This window comes from Schistocerca americana, chromosome 6 (genome assembly GCF_021461395.2).
Source record: "Schistocerca americana isolate TAMUIC-IGC-003095 chromosome 6, iqSchAmer2.1, whole genome shotgun sequence".
Classification (NCBI taxonomy): Eukaryota; Metazoa; Arthropoda; class Insecta; order Orthoptera; family Acrididae; genus Schistocerca; species Schistocerca americana.
In genome coordinates this window covers 407,801,715-407,821,421 of record NC_060124.1, presented here as the reverse complement: position 1 = coordinate 407,821,421, position 19,707 = coordinate 407,801,715, and the positions used below count along the sequence as shown (strand labels likewise).

The 19,707-nt window shown below is 41.2% G+C and overlaps 1 protein-coding gene across 1 annotated transcript in view; it reads left to right on the top strand.

The window, feature by feature from the left end:
* Positions 1 to 14,503, top strand: part of LOC124620175 (proline-rich protein 2-like) — a 111,688-nt gene extending 97,185 nt beyond the window's left edge. The window contains exon 4 of the mRNA XM_047146845.1: positions 14,395 to 14,503. Coding sequence (XP_047002801.1) covers positions 14,395 to 14,503 — 109 coding nt within the window. The remainder of the gene's footprint in view (positions 1 to 14,394) is intronic.
* The last annotated feature ends 5,204 nt before the right edge of the window (positions 14,504 to 19,707 follow it).

Genomic DNA, 19,707 nt, shown 5'->3' with positions numbered 1-19,707 from the left:
TCAGGAAAATGTCGTCTCAAATTTTTAGATAACACCTGCTATAGTCCAGAAATTGCTTCATAACTCGCTTAATTGACACACGACACAGCAGTAACTACATAGCTACTATAGTGCTGTACACAGTATTATTGTTATTAATATCACTATTAGTGGCTGTGGTCGAAAACAAATCATTAACAGCCTGAAGTCTTCCAGTTTCTGGCAGTCCAGAAGTATTAATCAAGTTCAGAGTAGCAATCAAGTGATTTACAAACACTGTTTAACTTGGTTGATCTTAAATGGAGTTGCAGTGTGCCAGTCAAGTTGATATCGCAATGGAGCGGAATAAGGCATGGGAAGTATGTTTTCTCATAAGCGTCTACCATCACTGGAAATAGTTAGCTTTCTTATCTGAGAAGGAGTTGTGGGTAGCATTACGAAGCACCAAGTTCTTCGTCATTCGTTCTAACACCCTCCCCCTCTCCACACACACACAACACACACACACACACACACACATACACACAAAACTAAATATCACTCATCTTTCATCATTTTAAAAATAGAAGTGTTCCCAGAAAAGCCTTTTATTCTACAGTTCAGTTACGCACTAAATTTGCTGATAATGTAGGAGAGGGGGGCTGGCAACAGCCAGCAGGGGGGGGGGGGGGGGAGAGTTTGGGGTACTAACTAATGTCTGATTGCACTCTGGGGCAGTAGTCTAAGAAAGAAGGGAGTTGTAGAGGATAAAAATTGTAGAGGAAGACAGAGATTGGATTACATCCAGCAAATAATTGAGAACGTTGACTGCAAGTGCTACCTTGAGATGAAGAGGTTGGCACAGGAGAAGAATTCGTGACGGGCAGCGTTAAACCAGGGAACTAGTCAAAAGAATGATGAAAAAATGTATAAGGTCCAAGTTTCTGTCCTTAACGGTTTGGGCTGGGTGATGAGTCAATCGGGATATTTCCTTCTTTATATAGAGAGTACTGCATAAGGTACATCAGTTGCAACCTATTTTTATTCCTTAATCATTTAATGCAATTTTCACTCGTGATTGATATTGCTGGAAAATTCTGCTTAAATCTTTTATCGATGATATATACCGTTGTAGTTTCTACAGCTACGATTGACAGTGACAACTGAGTGTTTGTAGATTTTGATTTCTTCCAAACCATCCATTTTGTATCCCTCTGTTGTTATATGTCAGAATTTCATTGCCTTTGTTATCTGATCAGCCTCGTGTTTTTCCGTTTACACGTGTTAGGGAAATGTGGACTAGTTTCTATCGCTATTTTTTGTGCGTTCTCTGTATATAATTTGATAATTTCTGCCTGTTTCTCTGTCATAGAACTTATGACGGTCCGTACAGTTGATTTTATACTAGGTGAACATTAATAAAATCGACGAACTGCAGGGACCGATTGCTGAATGGAACTGGAGGAAAAAAGGTCCTATGAACATGTGTCCGGAAATGGACGGTGCGCGTGCAGTGACAACAAATCGTACCGGAACACAGTACAGAGCTGCATCGCATCCACGCCGCAACAAACGTTCAAAGTGGCCTCCGTGGGAAGAAATGCAAGTTGATGATGCCTGCTCTGGTAAAGGCTGCTTCGTCGGCAAAGAAGACTGATGACAGATATCCCATAACTGTGATGACCTGGTGCAAAAATCAACGACAAAATCCTTAATATAGAGGGAAATCCGTTGCTGATAATCCTTGCACTTGTTGTAGGTGATAGTAGTAGTAGCGGTTGTCATGCAGGATAGTACGTATAATCATACTTTGGCTTACACAATGTTGGCTGGCTACTTGCCTGGAGTTTGTACTATGGTTCGTCTCAATATCCTGTAGAAGCCGGTGCTCCAAATCTGGTGTACACACAGTCCGCCGCCCCGCCACCATGCCCGTTCGTCTGTCTAATAGCAGCCATAATCACACGAACGCCCAAAACAGGCTTGAAATGTTGTTTAATCTGGGTGGTGTCTGTGGGTACTTGTCTTGACATAGCTGTGCTGACCCTCGACCGTTTCCATCTGCTTGGCCATACACAAGCACCATGCTGCTGTACTAGTACTGAAAACCCTTAGCGCCAGCCTGATGTACAACCCTGCTGCATGTACAACGATTAAAGGGATATTATACATGCTATGGGAGGGTAAGTCTATTGTCACCGCTTGAGGTAAATCACGTAGTTGAATTACCTTGTCAGCCCAGCGAAAGAAGCTGTCGCTGGAAGTGACATAACGTGGAATGAAATTTCAAGTACTGATTATATCCACATAGTTGTTAATTACATGAGAACGAGAACGGAGCGGAAAATGATACAGAAATGCGAGCACTGTGAAAAACTGTATCTAGTGGTTTCTAAGTCGTCAAAACTCCTCTCGCTATCTTGTTTCTAGGTGATTGGCTTCTTGAATAGCTGCTCTCATATTTTGCGATGGGCGTTTTCGAAAACATCTGCGCAGACTCCACATAATCATTTTGTTCTTGTCGGAAAAAGGGCGACACGTACCATCTCTTCTTGGAGCGTCCAAGGAGACATAAAAGTAAGACAGTCTTCTTACACAAATTTCTGCACCTTGCCCATCCGTTGTCAACTGTGCGATGTTTTTGTTGTTAATGGAAGATCCCAGAGTTATCGTGCAATTTCCTGATATATTGTCTTTGCAGATCCACTTCTAAGCCCCAACACAATTCAGCTCATGTGTTAGGTAAATTGCTACAGCAGTGATCTGCAACATAATTCGTACTATCTGTTACTTTATATGTGGTACTGCATGAAAAAATAAACATTCTGTATAGCACAAGACAAAGGATAGCAAACGAAATAAAATAATTAAAAAATTAACATTTAACTAGGTTTTCAGAGTGTCACGAGTGACACAAGTCATTGTCTTTATAGCCCAAAGAGTTGGTTTTCAATCTGGTAATTATTAAAACATTCGAATCAGGAAGAACTTTGCAATAGAAATTAACGGTAAATGTGTTGTTGATGTTGTGGGCTTCAGTCCAAATACTGGCTTGATGGAACTCTCTATGCTACTCTATTCTGCGCAAGCCTCTTCACCTCCGAACAAGTACTGGAATCTACATCCTTCTCTCTTGGTCTCCCTGTACAATTTTTACCCTCCAGTACTAAATTGGTGATCCCTTGATGCCTCTGAACTTGTTCTACCAACCGATCTCTCTTTCTAGCCAAGTTGTGCCATAAATTTCTCTTCTCCCCAACTCTATTCAGTACCTCCCCGTTAGTTCCACGATCTATCCATCTAATATTCAGCATTATTCTGTAGCAAAACGTTTCAAAAGCTTCTGTTCTCTTCTTGTCTAAACTGTTTTTCACTTCCATCTATGGCTACACTCAATACAGAAAAGACTTCCTGACACTTAAATCTAGACTCGATGTTAACAAATTTCTTTTCTTCATTAACACTTTTGTTGCCATCGCCAGTCTACATTTTATATCCTCTCTTTTTCGACCATCATAATTATTTTGCTGCCAAAATATCAAAACTCATCTACTACTTCAAGTGTCTCATTTTCTAATCTAATTCCCTCAGCATCGCCGACTTAATTCGTCTACATTCCGTTATCCTCGTTTTGCTTTTGTTGATGTTCATCTTGTATCATCCTTTCAAGACACTGTCCACTTCGCTCAACTGCTCTTCCATGTCCTTTTCTGTCTCTAACAAAATTACTGTTTCATCGGCAAATCTAAGTTTTTCTTTTTCTTTCTGGACTTCAACTCCTACTCCAAATTTTTCTTTTATTTCCTTTACTGCTTACTCTATATATATAGATTAAATAACATCGGGGATAGGCTACAACCCTGTCTCACTCCCTTCTCAACCATTTCTTCCCTTTCCTGCCCCTCGACTCTTTTAATTGCCACCTGGTTTCTGTACAAATTGTAAATAGCCTTTCGCTCTTTGTATTTTACCCGTGCCACCTTTAGAATTTGAAAGAGAATATTCCAGTCGACATTGTAAAAAGCCTTCTCTAAGTCTACAAATGTTATAAACGTAGGTTTTCCTTTCCTTGACGTATCTTCAACGACAAGTCGTAGGGTTAGTACTGCATCGGGTGTTCCTACATATCTCCGGAACCCAAACTGATCTCCGACGTCGGCTCCTACCAGTTTTTCCATTCGTCTATAAAGAATTCGTGTTAGTGTTTTGCAGTCTTTACTTATTAAACTGATAGTTCGGTAATTTTCACACTGGTCAGCACCCGCTTTCTTTGGAAATTGTATTATTATACTTTCCGTGACTCTGGAAGTATATCACCTGTCTCACACATCTTGCTCATCAGGTGGGACAGTTTCGTCGTGGCTGGCTCTCCCAAGGCTATCAATAGTTCTAACGGAAATTTGTCTATTCCCCTAGGTCTTGTTTCGACTCAAGTCTTTCAGTCCTCTGACAAATTCTTCACGCAGTGTTATATCTCCCATTTCATCCTCATCTACATCCTCTTCCATTTCCATAATATTGTCCTCAAGTACATCGCCCTTGTATACACTCTCTATATACTCCTTCCACCTTTCTGCTTTCCCCTCTTTGCTTAGAACTGGGATTCCATCTGAGCTCTTTATATTCATACAAGTGGTTCTCTTTTCACCAAATGTCTATTTAATTTTCCTGTAGGCGGGATCTATCTTACCCCTAATGATATATGCTTCTAAATCCTTACGTTTGTCCTCTAGCCATTCCTGCTTAGCCATTTTGTACTTCCTGTAAATCTCATTTTTGAGAAGTCTGTATTCTCTTTCACCAGCTTCATTTACGTTTTTTTATAGTTTCTCCTTTCACCAATAAATTCAATATCTCTTGTATTACTCAAGGATTTCTAGTAGCCCTCGTCTTTTTACCTTCTTGATCCTCTGCTACCTTCAGTATTTCATCTCTCAAAGCTACCATTCTTCTTCTACTGTATTCATTTCACCTGTTCTTGTCAATCATTCCCTAATGCTCCATCTGAAGATGTACCAGTAATCTGATATTATCTATTGTAAATGGTTTTGAAAGCCTGCGACTGTGAAAACAATAGGTTTGTTTATAAACAATTCTTCTGCTACTAGTCACGATTTTCTTTATTTACTTTTCACACGACGCGTTTCGGGAAGCGATTCCCATTTTGAAGTGCGTTTTTTGTGTGTTACACCATTACTATATGATGTTGTCGATGTGTGAATGTCTGATTCATTTTATTGACTTTACTGCAATATTTAAGAAACACGCGATTTTTTGCTTTTGTGAAGTTAGTGTTGAAATTTATAAGAATTTTTTCTTACAGTTATCTTATTATCCATTTGCGCAGAGTCTCACATGCATTAAACATCACACACTACTTGCTGCACACTTTAAACATCGAAAATATCGTACATGAACAAAACACTTACATAGATGTTCCTACAAGTAGTCCACAGAGATAACATTATAGGTCCTCCACAGAGTAGGATACGCTTTTGTACAATTTGGATCATAATTTACTTATAACAATTTTACAACTGCCCTTATTTCTGTGTATTACTATTTTCAGTTAAATGTACTATCGAAACATCTGAAGAAATTCACTGATTCACTTCCAAGTTTTTCGTTTAATATTTTATCTTCATATTTTGTGTAATGTGAATATACCTCCCGTTCTTCTAGCAACTCCATTTTATGTCCCTTATTTAGTTGGTGGAGTACTTTGACATTTTGCTCTATTTTTCCAAATGTATGTCCTGTGTTATGTGTGTGTGTTGCTTTGTCTGATGTGGTGTGTCTGTTGTGTGTAGGCTTTAACGTGCTCTGTGTACCTCGTGTTGAAATTTCGGCCTGTTTGTCCTAGACAGAACACGGAGCATTCCTGGCATGTTACCTTGTATATTCCAGAGTCTGAGTATGGATCATGATTACACTTTATATTATGTATTAATTTTTGTTGTAGTTTGTTAGATGTTCGACAGTACACTTAATTAGATAATCGACATTATACTTAAATAAAATAGTAACACACAGAATAAGCACAATTGTAAAATGGATATAAGTAAATTGTGATCCGAATTGTTGTTTGTTGTTGTTGTAGTCTTCAGTCCTGAGACTGGTTTGATGCAGCTCTCCATGCTACTCTATCCTGTGCAAGCTGCTTCATCTCCCAGTACGTAATGCAGCCTACATCCTTCTGAATCTGCTTAGTGTATTCATCTCTTGGTCTCCCTCTACGATTTTTACCCTCAATGCTGCCCTCCAATACTAAATTGGTGAGCTCTTGATGCCTCAGAACATGTCCTACCAACCGATTCCTTCTTCTAGTCAAGTTATGCCACAAACTCCTCCCCAATTCTGTTCAATAGCTCTTCATTAGGTATGTGATCAACCCATCTAATCTTCAGCATTCTTCTGTAGCACCACATTTCAAAAGCTTCTATTCTGTTCTTGTCCAAACTATTTATCGTCCGTGTTCCACCACCATACATGGCTACACTCCATACAAATACTTTCAGAAACGACTTCCTGACAATTAAATCTACACTCGATGTTAACAAATTTCTCTTCTTCAGTAACGCTTTCCTTGACATTGCCAGTCAACTCCTTTATTGTTTTAAGTGCCTCATTTCCTAGTCGAATTCCCTTAGCATCACCCGAGTCAACTCGACTACATTCCATTATCCTCGTTTTGCTTTTCTTGATGTTCATCTTATATCCTCCTTTAAAGACATTGTCCACTCCGTTCAACTGCTCCTTTGCTGTCTCTGACAGAATTACAATGATATCGGCGAATCTTAAAGTTTTTATTTCTTCTCCATGGATTTTAATACCTACTCCGAATTTTTCTTTTGTTTCCTTTACTGCTTGCTCAATATACAGATTGAATAACATCGGGGAGAGGCTACAACCCTGTCTCACTCCCTTCCCAACCACTGCTTCTCTTTCATGTACCTCGGCTCTTATAACTGCCATCTGGTTTCTGTACAAATTGTAAATAGCCTTTCGCTCCCTGTATTTACCCCTGCCACCTTCAGAATTTGAAAGAGAGTATTCCAGTCAACATTATCAAAAGCTTTCTCTAAGTCTACAAATGCTAGACACGTAGGTTTGCCTTTTCTTAATCTAGCTTCTAAGATAAGCCATAGAATCAGTATTGCCTCACGTGTTCCAACATTTCTACGGAATCCAAACTGATCTTTCCCGAGGTCGGCTTCTACCAGTTTTTCCATTCGTTTGTAAAGAATTCGCGTTAATATTTTAAGCCGTGACTTATTAAACAGATAGTTCGGTAATTTTCACATCTGTCAACACCTGCTTTCTTTGGGATTGGAATTATTATATTCTTCCTAAAGTCTGAGGGTATCTCGCCTGTCTCATACATTTCGCTCACCAAATGGTAGAGCTTTGTCAGGACTGGCTCTCCCAAGGCTGTCAGTAGTTCTAATGTTATGTTGTCTATTCCCGGGGCCTTGTTTCGACTTAGGTCTTTCAGTGCTCTGTCGAACTTTTCACGCAGTATCGTGTCTCCCATTTCATCTTTATCTACATCCTCTTCCATTTCCATAATATTGCCCTCAAGTACATCGCCCTTGTATAGACCCTCTATATACTCCATCCTCATTTCTGCTTTCCCCTCTTTGCTTAGAACTGGGTTTCCATCTGAGCTCTTGATATTCATACAAGTGGTTCTCTTTTCTCCAAAGGTCTCTTTAATTTTCCTGTAGGCAGTATCTATCTTACCCCTAGTGAGATAAGCCTCTACATCCTTACATTTTTCCTCTAGCCATCCCTGCTTAGCCATTTTGCACTTCCTGTCGATCTCATTTTTGAGACGTTTGTATTCCTTTTTGCCTGCTTCATTTACTGCATTTTTATATTTTCTCTTTTCATCAATTAAATTCAATGTTTCTTCTGTTACCCAAGAATTTCTACAAGCCCTCGTCTTTTTACCTACTTGATCCTCTGCTGCCTTCACTACTTCATCCCTCAATGCTACCCATTCTTCTTCTACTGTATTTCTTTCCCCCATTCCTGTCAATCGTTCCCTTATGGTCTCTCTGAACTCTCTACAATCTCTGGTTTAACGTTCTCGCTTCCCGCGCCCGGGTTCGATTCCCGGCGGGGTCAGGGATTTTCTCTGCCTTGTGATGACTGGGTGTTGTGTGATGTCCTTAGGTTAGTTAGGTTTAAGTAGTACTAAGTTCTAGGGGACTGATGACCATAGACGTTAAGTCCCATAGTGCTCAGAGCCAATCTCTGGTTTAGTCAGTTTATCCAGGTCCCATCTCCTTAAATTCCCACCTTTTTGCAGTTTCTTCAGTTTTAATCTACAGTTCATAACCAATAGATTGTGGTCGGAGTCCACATCCGCCCCTGGAAATATCTTACAATTTAAAACCGGGTCCCTTAATCTCTGTCTTACCATTATATAATCTATTTGAAACCTGTCAGTATCTCCAGGTTTCTTCCATGTATACAACCTTCTTTTATGAGTCTTGAACCAAGTATTAGCTATGATTAAGTTATGCTCTGTGCAAAATGCTACCAGGCGGCTTCGCCTTTCATTTCTTACCCCAAATCCATAATCACCTACTACGTTTCCTTCTCTTCTTTTTCCTACTATCGAATTCCAGTCACCCATGACTATTAAATTTTCGTTTCCCTTCACTGTCTGAATGATTTCTTTTATCTCATCATACATTTCTTCAATTTCTTCGTCGTCTGCAGAGCTAGTTGGTATATAAATTTGTACTACTGTAGTAGGCGTGGGCTTCGTGTCTATCTTGACCAGAATAAGGCGTTCACCATGCTGTTTGTAGTAGCTTAACCGTACTCCTATATTATTTGTTCTTTATTAAACCTACTCGTGCATTAACCCTATTTGACTTTGTATTTATGACCTTGTATTGACCTGACCAGAAGTCTTGTTCCTCCTGCCACCGAACTTCGCTAATTCCCACTATATCCAGCTTCAACCTATGCATTTCCCTTTTTAAATTTTCTAACTTATCTGCCCGATTAAGGGATCTGACATTCCACGCTCCGATCCGCAGAACGCGTTTTCTTTCTCCTGATAACGACGTCCTCTTGAGTAGTCCCCGCCCGGAGATCCGAATGGGGAACTATTTTACCTCCGGAATATTTTACCCAAGAGGACACTATCATCATTTAACCATACAGTAAAGCTGCATGCCCTCGGGAAAAATTGCGGCCGTAGTTTTCCCTTGCTTTCAGCCGTTCGCAGGGCCGTTTTCGTTAGTGTTACAAGGACAGATCAATCAATCATCCAGACTGTTGCCCCTGCAACTACTGAAAAGACTGCTGCCCCTCTTCAGGAACCTCACGTTTGTCTGGCCTCTCAACAGATACCCTTCCGTTGTGGTTGCACCTACGGGTGGGCTATCTGTATCGCTGAGGCACGCAAGCCTCCTCACCAACGGCAAGGTCCATTGTTCATGGGAGGGGTTGGGGGTGGGGTGAAACTACTTAGGGAATGAATATTTATGAAAGCTTTTGAAAACTAAGAATTGTTAAGATAAATAATCTCTGTACAAAAGCATATCATACTCTGTGGAAGACCTTTAATGTTATTCCTGTTGTCCACCTGTAGGAACATCTTTGTAACTGTTTTGTTTATATACGACATTTTAGATGTTTAAAGTGTATGCAAGTTGTGTGTGATGTTTTGTGTGTGTGAGACTCTGCACAAATGGACAATAAGAAAACTGTAAGTACAAATTCTTCTAAATTCCGCCACTAACTTCACAAGATGATTGATGACCTACTAAAAATCTAGTGTTTCTTATATATTGCAGTAAAGTCAACGAAATGGCGCAGACTCTCACACATCGACATCACACAGAAATGCCATAATACACACAAAAAACGCACTTGAAAATGGGAATCATTTCCCGAAACTCGTCATGTGAAAAAAAAAGAAAGAAAATCGTGACTGGGGCAGAAATATTATTTATAAACAAACCTATTACACATCATTAAAATCTGGCAAGTACCCTTTTTGGTTATGGAGTTATTTTGTGTGAAAATACGAAGGCGTACTGAAAAGTAATGCCTCCGATTATTTATGTGAAAACTCTTAAAGATTTTTTATTAAAACAAACGTTATTATCATTCTGCGTTTTTGTTCTTCATGTCTACATATTTCTTTCTCAAAATTGTCACTCTGGCGACGAACACATTTCTCCCAGCGAGAGACCAATTGCCTCATAACGGCACTGTAGAATGTTGTCTTTGTTGATGGAGCCACAACCTCACCTCTGCTTGCACCGCTTCATCGATATGAAAGTGAAGTCGTCGAAGATTTTCTCTAAGTTTTGGAAACAGATGAGAATCGGGTGAGGCCAAGCCGTGACTGTATGGAGGATGATTAGTGGACTGTTGCAGATGCCACAGCGCTCGTGTGTGGTCTATCATTGTCATGCTGATGGTGCTTCAAGTGTGGACGAACTCTTCTGTGGTTAGAAACACGATTACAGCTCCCTGTTACTCATGTGACGACATAGTTACATTACACACTGCCATGTTACGACATAGTTACTTTACACGCTGCCATTTTACACATTATACATATTTGGAGCCCTCTAGTGGGGGAGAGCTGCAAATATGTAGACGTGAAGAATAAATGTGGAGAATGTTACCATCATTTGTTTTACTTATAAAGTTTTAAGGGTTTTCACAAAAAAAATTAGAAGGCATTACTTTTGAACACGCCCTCGAAAAAAGGAGTCGGTTGATACAGTTCTTACTCGCAACATATTTCATCTGTGCGAAATAACATGTTCTGTTAAGCTTACAGCATCTGTCAAACTCGAAGAATGCCTTCCTGTAAACCACGTTACATTGATTTCCACTACTTTGGTGTATTGCGCTGATACTTTCAATGAGTTACACAAATTCCAAAAAATTCTACGCCAGTAAAAAAAAAAAAATCATTGCAAATAAGAAAAATAATGTTTAGGAAGAGTTAATAACTAACCTGCAATGACAATGATTTAGGGACAGCTGATTGTAAATGAACTTCGACATACTTCCGAGAAAGCCTTTTCTATCTAGATACCAGTTGCATTGAAATTCATTCAATACACAGCTAATCAAGTATTGTGAGTTTTAACAGCATAAAATTAACAATTAAATAGTTTTGTTTCTCTGGTCTTTTAACGAAACCACTGTGCTTGTAAGGGTTAAGATTAGAACGAATTGAAAACGTTGTTAGTTTTTGCATAACGTTTACGAAAGTCTTTTCCTTCCATTAGCATTACGGAAAATTTAAATTAATAATGTCAACAAAATAGCCGCCTATGTCGGTGGCTTTAGTGAGCGAGAGGACATCGAAAATCTCATCCGGGCGCGTGTGCTGTAGCGTGGGTGGCTTTTGTAGACCAATTTGAGGCTACTTCCCCGCTTCATAGACCGCATGTGCCCCATATCAAATTTTTGGCCTCGTCTTCCTCTCCACCACTGTGATAGGTTAAAAATAGTTTTCGTTTACATCCTGCTCCTTTGATACTTTCCTTTCACCATCTCCTCAACTACAGTTTTCAACAGCGAATCGCGTAGTAATATGTGCCCATCCATTTTATCTCCTTCATTCATTATTTTTCTGTGTAAGTGTAGGTGCGAAGAAATTGCAATTTCTTTTATAACAGCTTCTGTTTATTACTAACCTTTTTTCGGATTAATGCACAATCTTTAAGCAGAAAATTCAGGCTGTTCCATTGTTAGCTGATCATTACCGGATAATAGGTCGAGAACCAATTAGTACTAAGCAAAATATATTAGCGAAAAAAAGGCAATTTGTTTCCTTTTCACTCTAAAACATATAACTGTTCTACCAAGAAGAGAAAGAGAAACTGACTAACATGATTTTGTTTTCTAGTGATGGGAGATTAATTCATGACTGATATGAAGGCTGTTAGTTGCACCGCATTGGCATCCAGTCACTCATGGGCAAAGTTGGAACCGAAACTGAATGTAGCAAAGCAAAAGCAGCAATGCGTAACTCCCTTAGAAAGGGAAACCCAAGAATATTGTCCCAGTCCAATTCTCGTACCACTGGAAAAATGAGTGATGTAGATATTAGTGTCAGTGCCGCTGACAAACGGCTGAAATCGTTGAAACAAAACAAACCCCAAGGCGCGATGGAATCCCTATTATATTCTATACCAAATTTGCGATTGAGTTAGCTCCTCTGTTAACTATAGCGTTCCTTAGATCCTTCGAACAAAAGGCTGAGCCCAGTCGCTGGAAGAATGCACAAGTTACACCTGTCTACTAGAAAGGTAGCAGAAGTGATCCACAAAACTACCGTCCAATATCCTTGACATCCATTTGTTGCAGAATCTTATAACACGTTCTGACCCCACACATAATGAGGTATCTAAAACAAAATGACCCCCTCCTTGCCAATGAGCATGGTTTTCGAAAACACAAATCATGTTAAACTCAGTTCACACTTTTCTGCATGACATGCAGAAAGCCATGGAACAAGGCAGTGAGACAGATGCATTATTTCTCGATTTACGAAAACGATTTGACTCAGCACCGTATCGCTGCTTATTATAAAAAATACCATAGTATGGGGAATCGGATGAAATTTGTGACAGGACTGAGGATTTGTTTGTAGGGAAGACGCAGCATATTATCTTGGATGGGGAGTCATCGACAGACGCCGAAGTAATTTTCGTTGTAACCTCAGGGAAAAGTGTCGGATCCCTTGATGTTCATGTTGTATATTAGTGATTTTGCGGACAATATTAATAGTAACCTCGGACTTTTCGCACCTGATACACTTATCCATAACGAAGTACAGTTTGAACGAATCTGTACAATATCCAGTGAGATCTTGATAAGACTTCAAAGTGATGGAAAGTTTGGAAACTTGCTTTAACGTTGAGAAATGTAAAATTATTCAGTTAAGGAAAAAATCATATTAATCTAGCAGTATAACATGTGTGAGTTACAGTTGGAATTTGTAAATTCATACAAATACCTTGCTGTAACACTTAGTAGGGACATGCAATGGAACGATCACTTAAACTTAGTCGTGGAGAAAGCAAGTAGCAGACTTCTGTTTAGCGGTAGAATAGTGGGAAAATTCAGTCTGTCTGCAGTGGGTATGGATTACAAATCACTCTTGCGACCCGCCCTGGAATACTGCTCAAGTGTGACAGACGGGAACCAAATAGGGCTAGCAGGGGATACTGAACGTATATAGAGAAGGGCAGCACGAATGGTCACTGGTTTGTTTGATCCACGCGTGAGATAATGAAAGAACAGAACTGTCAGACTCTTCAAGGTAGACGTAAACTGTCCCGAGAAAACCTGTTACATATCGCTCCTACAATAGTCTTGAGAACAAGATTAGATTAATTACAGCACACTCAGTTGCACTGAAACAATCGCTCTTCCCGCGCCCCCAACGTGAATGGAACGGGAAAAAGCGCTATAGCTGGTACGATGGAACTTTCCCTCTGCCATGCACTGACTATGGTTTGTTGAGTACAGATGTAGATACTTCTTTATTTGATACTCGATGTCTATTTAATTATCATTATTTCAGAGAACTCTAGTTGTTTCATTTCCGTCTTTCACCCTGTTCATGTTTGGATCGAACCAAACCTGTGCTCCAAATATAGCTTTCTATGCACCTTTTCCTGATCTCATTGTTTATATGTTTTTATGTTAGTAATTACTTTTTTTGTGGAAAACCCTATTGCCTTGGTCAGTCCTTCGAGTTCAATCTTTCTCTTGTTGTCCTCTTTTATGTATTCTGCTTTCCTTCTTTACACTTAAGAGTGAAATAAATATCCGGATTTTGTGTCTTTTGATTCGCTTCAAAAACAAAAGAAAATCTGAATTTTAAATTCACTGTATTTTCCAGAATCGTGTTCAGTCTACAATAAATTGAATTCGTCTGTCTTAGAACTGCTATTCTTAAGAAACAATAGAAAAATCAACATTTGTCTTAAAAAAGGTAATATCTGTATCTAACACGGATAACAAAATACCCTGTTCATTATTTAATGAGTCTCTTGCGAGTATTATTTTAACCAAAACATAGCAATATCATTAACGAACCTTGAGGTACGTTATGAGAAAAAAATTGTGTGCCTCATCCTGTATGTTAGTTTTCATGTTATACGAGTGGCGGCTTTCAAATATGACAACCAAGTGACGGGAAAAAAATGTTCGATAAAGGTAAAGTGTACGTACATAATGGTCCATAAAAAAAACTCAAAATGCAAGCAATACAGCTAAATTATTTTAGGGCTGTGCGTGTAGCTTTCCCACGCATTGTCCTCAAAATACGGAGAATTTGCCCTCTTCCCGTGTATGCATTCCTGGAACGGAACCGTGACAAACGCCTATGCCTGGAGTGACACGACCTCTAACGCCCCTGCACAAAACCGGCAGGAATGCGGCGCCGCCCACAGAGTGTGAGTACCCAGCGCCATCCCCGTCGTACGCGAAGCGCCAGACGTGCCCCCTGCGGGCGAAACGCTGGCGCCAGCTGGGTTCCTGAATGGGCCGCTCTGTGAATGGCCGGCGAGGAGCGGCCTGGGCCCGTGCTCTTTGTATGCTAATGTCGGCGCAGGTGGCTTTATCCGTCGTCCGTGGCATTTCCGGCTTATTCCACATGTCCACTTTCGCGCTTGACACCTAGGTCACGGAGACTCTTGTTTACTGTGGGTGGCTCTAGAGGCCTGAGAAGTCGAGGCTGCCATTGTTGAAGGTGACATCTTCAACGGTGTATGACAACAGCCGAACAGTAATACCCGGGACATAGTGTATAATGGGTGGTGTGAACAACCTACGACAAGAACTGGGAAGATCCTGCAACAATAGCGGAGATATGATTCTGTTTTTCTCTGCAAATCTCGGTTGAAAAAGTGCGGATTTTTTGTGTGACATCACGGAATATTCCCTCTTAAATCTCTACAGTTTCATGAAGTTTCGATAGGTGACGGCGCTATACGTACCCTTCAAAATGGTGTCTGTAACAGAGGTCCATTCCGAGCAGAAAGCTCTCATTGACTTTCTTTTGGCGGTAAACCAGAGTATCTTATATATTCATAGGCCCCTGCTGAATGTCTACGGAAACCTTCCATTGAATAAAAACACAATGAGTCGTTGGGCGATGCGTGTGCCATCATCGCAGCATAGTCACAGAAACCTGTCCGATCTCCCGTGTGCTGGCCGGCCGCATACAGCTCTGACACCGGCAGTGTTTGAACTTCACCGTCTTTATCGCCACAATACTGCGAACGAACTTCTTCCTGACAACGCAAGGTTTCACACAAGTCTGCACTCCCAAGAGGAGCTCACAAAATTTCATTGGACTGTTCTTCCCCGGCCGGCCAATGTGGCCGAGTGTTTCTAGGCGCTTCAGTCTGGAACGCACGACCGCTATGGTCGCAGGTTCTAATCCTGCCTCGAGCATGGATGTGTGTGCTGTCCTTAGGTTAGTTAGGTTTAAGTACCAGTAGTTCTAAGTTCTAGGGGGACTGATGACCTCAGAAGTTAAGTCCCATAGTGCTCAGAGCCATTTTAATCACTTTTTGTTCTTCTCCATCCACCCTACAGCCTAGATCTGGCACGTTCCGACTTTCAATGAAGAATGCACTCCGCGGGATGATGGGTAAGTTATCGATGCAGCAAGACGTCATCTCTGACATCGACCAATAGAGTGGTGCCATGAGGGCATACAGGCCCTCGCAGTAAGGAGGCGTAAGGCCGTCGCATTTAACGGAGATTATGTTGAAAAACAATGGGATGTGGCCAAAAGACTGGGGAAGAATATGGTGTACTCGAATCTTGAATAAAAACCAACCTGCCTCCAGAAAAAAAAGTGTGTTGTGTTACTTATAGAACGCCCTCGTAATATGAAGTTTCATGTCATCTGTTGTATTTTCACCCATAAATATGTGTTAACTGAGTTTTATTTTCTTCTGTAGTTATCGCCCCTAAAGTTGGTTTGCAGCAACTCTTCTTTTCCATTCTCTCCTATCCTGCGCCTTTCCTTTACATTCTGTGAAGAACCAACAACTTCAATGTTCACCTTACGACTTCATCTTACTATTGCAATCCAGCTATCTACAGAATCTTCTAGTGCTGCTGGTACAGACATCCCGAAGTATATGATCCACCCAGGAGCAATGTCCGTGTCAGGAGCGATGGTAAGTTGAACGAACAATTTTATTTCATTTATTTATACATTTATTTTTTATTTGTTAGTCTTCTGAATGGTTTGATGCAGCCAGCCGTCTTCTGCCAAAGTCTTCATCTGGAATTTCTACTTGTCCTCAAGCCCTCAATTATTTGTTGTATGTCTTCCAGTCTGTCTTCTCCTGCAGGTTTACCCTCTAGAGTTCCCTCTAGTACGATGGAACGCGTTCTCCCTATCCTTGACACATGTGCTATCATCGTGTTCTTTCTTCTTGTCATTGTCTTCTTTTCTCGACGACTGTGTGAAGAACCTTCTCATTGAGTCTGGGAAGAACCTCCTCATTCCTTATCTTCGACCTAATTTTCAACATCCTTCTATACTGTAACATCTCAGACACTTCGACCCTCTTCTTTTTCGGTTTTTTCACAGGCCATTTTTCACTACGAAAATGATGTGTTCCAAACTTACATTCCGAGAAATTTCTTATTCGAATTAAGGCCAATATTTGATACTAGTAGAATTCTTTTGGACAGAGTGTCCTCTTTGGCAGTGCTGTTCTACTCTTTATGCTCTCCTTGGTTCGTCGTGTGCTATTCTTCTTCCAAGATAGCAGATTTGCTTAACGTGTTTTACTTCGCAATCACCAGTTTTGATATTATGTTTATCGCTAATCTCACTTCTGCTAGTCCTTATTACTTTTGTCTTCTTTCGGTTCATCCTCAATCTATAGTTTGTAGAGACCATTAGTTTCTTCATTCTAGTCAATAAATCTTGTAATTCTTCCGTATTTTCACTGAGGATAGGACTGTTTTCAGCGAATCTTATCATTGGTAACCTTTCCCCCCAAATTTATATTCACTCTTGTATGTTTCTTTCATTTCCCTCATCGGTTGAATCATTGAATATTAAGGGTGGAACACTACATCCCTGTCGTACTCTTTTTTTAATCCGAACACTTCCTTCTTGGTCTTCCATTCTTATTATTGTTCCCTCTTGGTTCTTGTACCTACACTACAGAGTGCAGTGAATACACAGAACGACATAATTTCGTCGACGTCTCCAGTGTTCATATTGTACAAATTGTGTAAGCGGTGCTTAATAATAAAATTCACGTTATGCCTTTCTGCTTGTCTTTTTTTTCCGTCTACCTGCGTCCCATTCCTAATCCATTAGATATGGAAACATTGTGATACGTCTTTCTTGCATTCACAGCGGCAGATTTGGGCCAGTTGATCAAAACTGGAAATTACTTTTTTCCAGTGTAAATCGATTCCGCATTAATACATTTGATAATTACAGCCCACACTGGACCTCCATGACTATCTGCGCTCTAATTCTAACCAGCCGGTACAATTATTCATGTTTCACAACGCTCCAAATAAATGTCTTCATAAATATTATTGGTTCCTTAATTTCCTTTTCACGTTGTTTGAAGTAAAAACTCTTCTTTTTGTCGAAGCTATCTGAGCTTGATTTACACGACTCAGTTATATTCATATGACCACAGTCTATGTTCGACATCAGTTTGCAGTAACTACCAACAGACGGCATATGGCCGCGCCAGCAGTGAAGGGTAGATACATAAAGCGCGTCGGGGACACGCGGAAACAGTGCAGTCGCTTCGTAATGCAGAAACACACAGCTTTGTGTGCTACTATGGTTAAAATACACCGTGCAAGGCTAAATGTCGCTATCTGAGACCATGGAAGACAGCAGTAAACGACAGTTGCGGGTATGTGTATGGGGAACAGACGTGCAACTATTGACTAGCTGACTGCCCAGATGAATCAACAGTGTTTCCTTAACAACCGTTCAGCGAAAGTTGTTGCTTATGGGCCTCCGCAGCAGGCGCCTGGTTCACGCACCCATGTTTGCTGCTGTTCATCGGCGACGAAGGCTGAAATTTGCCCGGTAGTACTGCAACTGGACGTCCAGTGAGTGGCGACAGGTGGCCTTCTTTAGATGAACGACGTGTTCTGCTTCATCGGGCACTTGCCGTTGGGGTGGACGGCGTGAAACGTCAGAAAGCAAACACCCTGCAGCTATCGTCGGCCGCAGGCGGGAGCCTCATGGCCAGGGGAATGTTTTCGTGGCATTCCGTGGGTGATCTCGTTGACCTGAAAGGCATTATGGGTCAGAATCCCCAAGGATTTGCATATACAGGGTGTTACAAAAAGGTACGGCCAAACTTTCAGGAAACATTCCTCACACACAAATAAAGAAAAGATGTTATGTGGACATGTGTCCGGAAACGCTTAATTTCCATGTTAGAGCTCATTTTAGTTTCGTCAGTATGTACTTTACTTCCTCGATTCACCGCCAGTTGGCCCAATTGAAGGACGGTAATGTTGACTTCGGTGCTTGTGTTGACATGCGACTCATTGCTCTACAGTAATAGCATCAAGCACATCAGTACGTAGCATCAACAGGTTAGTGTTCATCACGAACGTGGTTTTGCAGTCAGTGCAATGGCCGGCCGGAGTGGCCGTGCGGTTCTAAGCGCTACAGTCTGGAACCGCGTGACAGCTACGGTCGCAGGTTCGAATCCTGCCTCGGGCATGGATGTGTGTGATGTCCTTAGGTTAGTTAGGTTTAAGTAGTTCTAAGTTCTAGGGGACTTATGACCACAGCAGTTGAGTCCCATAGTGCTCAGAGCCATTCAGTGCAATGTTTACAGATGCGGAGTTGACAGATGCCCATTTGATGTGTGGATTAGCACGGGGCAATAGCCGTGGCGCGGTACGTTTGTATCGAGACAGATTTCCAGAACGGAGGTGTCCCGACAGGAAGACGTTCGAAGCAATTGATCGGCGTCTTAGGGAGCACGGAACATTCCATCCTATGACTCGCGAGTGGGGAAGACCTAGAACGACGAGGACACCCGCGATGGACGAGGAAATTCTTCGTGCAGTTGACGATAACCCTAATGTCAGCGTCAGAGAAGTTGCTGCTGTACAAGGTAACGTTGACCACGTCACTGTATGGAGAGTCCTACGGGAGAACCAGTTGTTTCCGTACCATGTACAGCGTGTGCAGACACTATCAGCAGCTGATTGGCCTCCACGGGTACACTTCTGCGAATGGTTCATCCAACAATGTGTCAATCCTCATTTCAGTGCAAATGTTCTCTTTACGGATGAGGCTTCATTCCAACGTGATCAAATTGTAAATTTTCACCATCAACATGTGTGGGCTGACGAGAATCCGCACGCAATTGTGCAATCACGTCATCAACACAGATTTTCTGTGAACATTTGGGCAGGCATTGTTGGTGATGTCTTGATTGGGCCCCATGTTCTTGCGCCTACGCTCAATCGAGCACGTTATCATTATTTCATACGGGATACTCTACCTGTGCTGCTAGAACATGTGGCTTTACAAGTACGACACAACATGTGGTTCATGCTCGATGGAGCTCCTGCACATTTCAGTCGAAGTGTTCGTACGCTTCTCAACAACAGATTCGGTGACCGATGGATTGGTAGAGGCGGACCAATTCCATGGCCTCCACGCTCTCCTGACCTCAACCCTCTTGACTTTCATTTATGGGAGCATTTGAA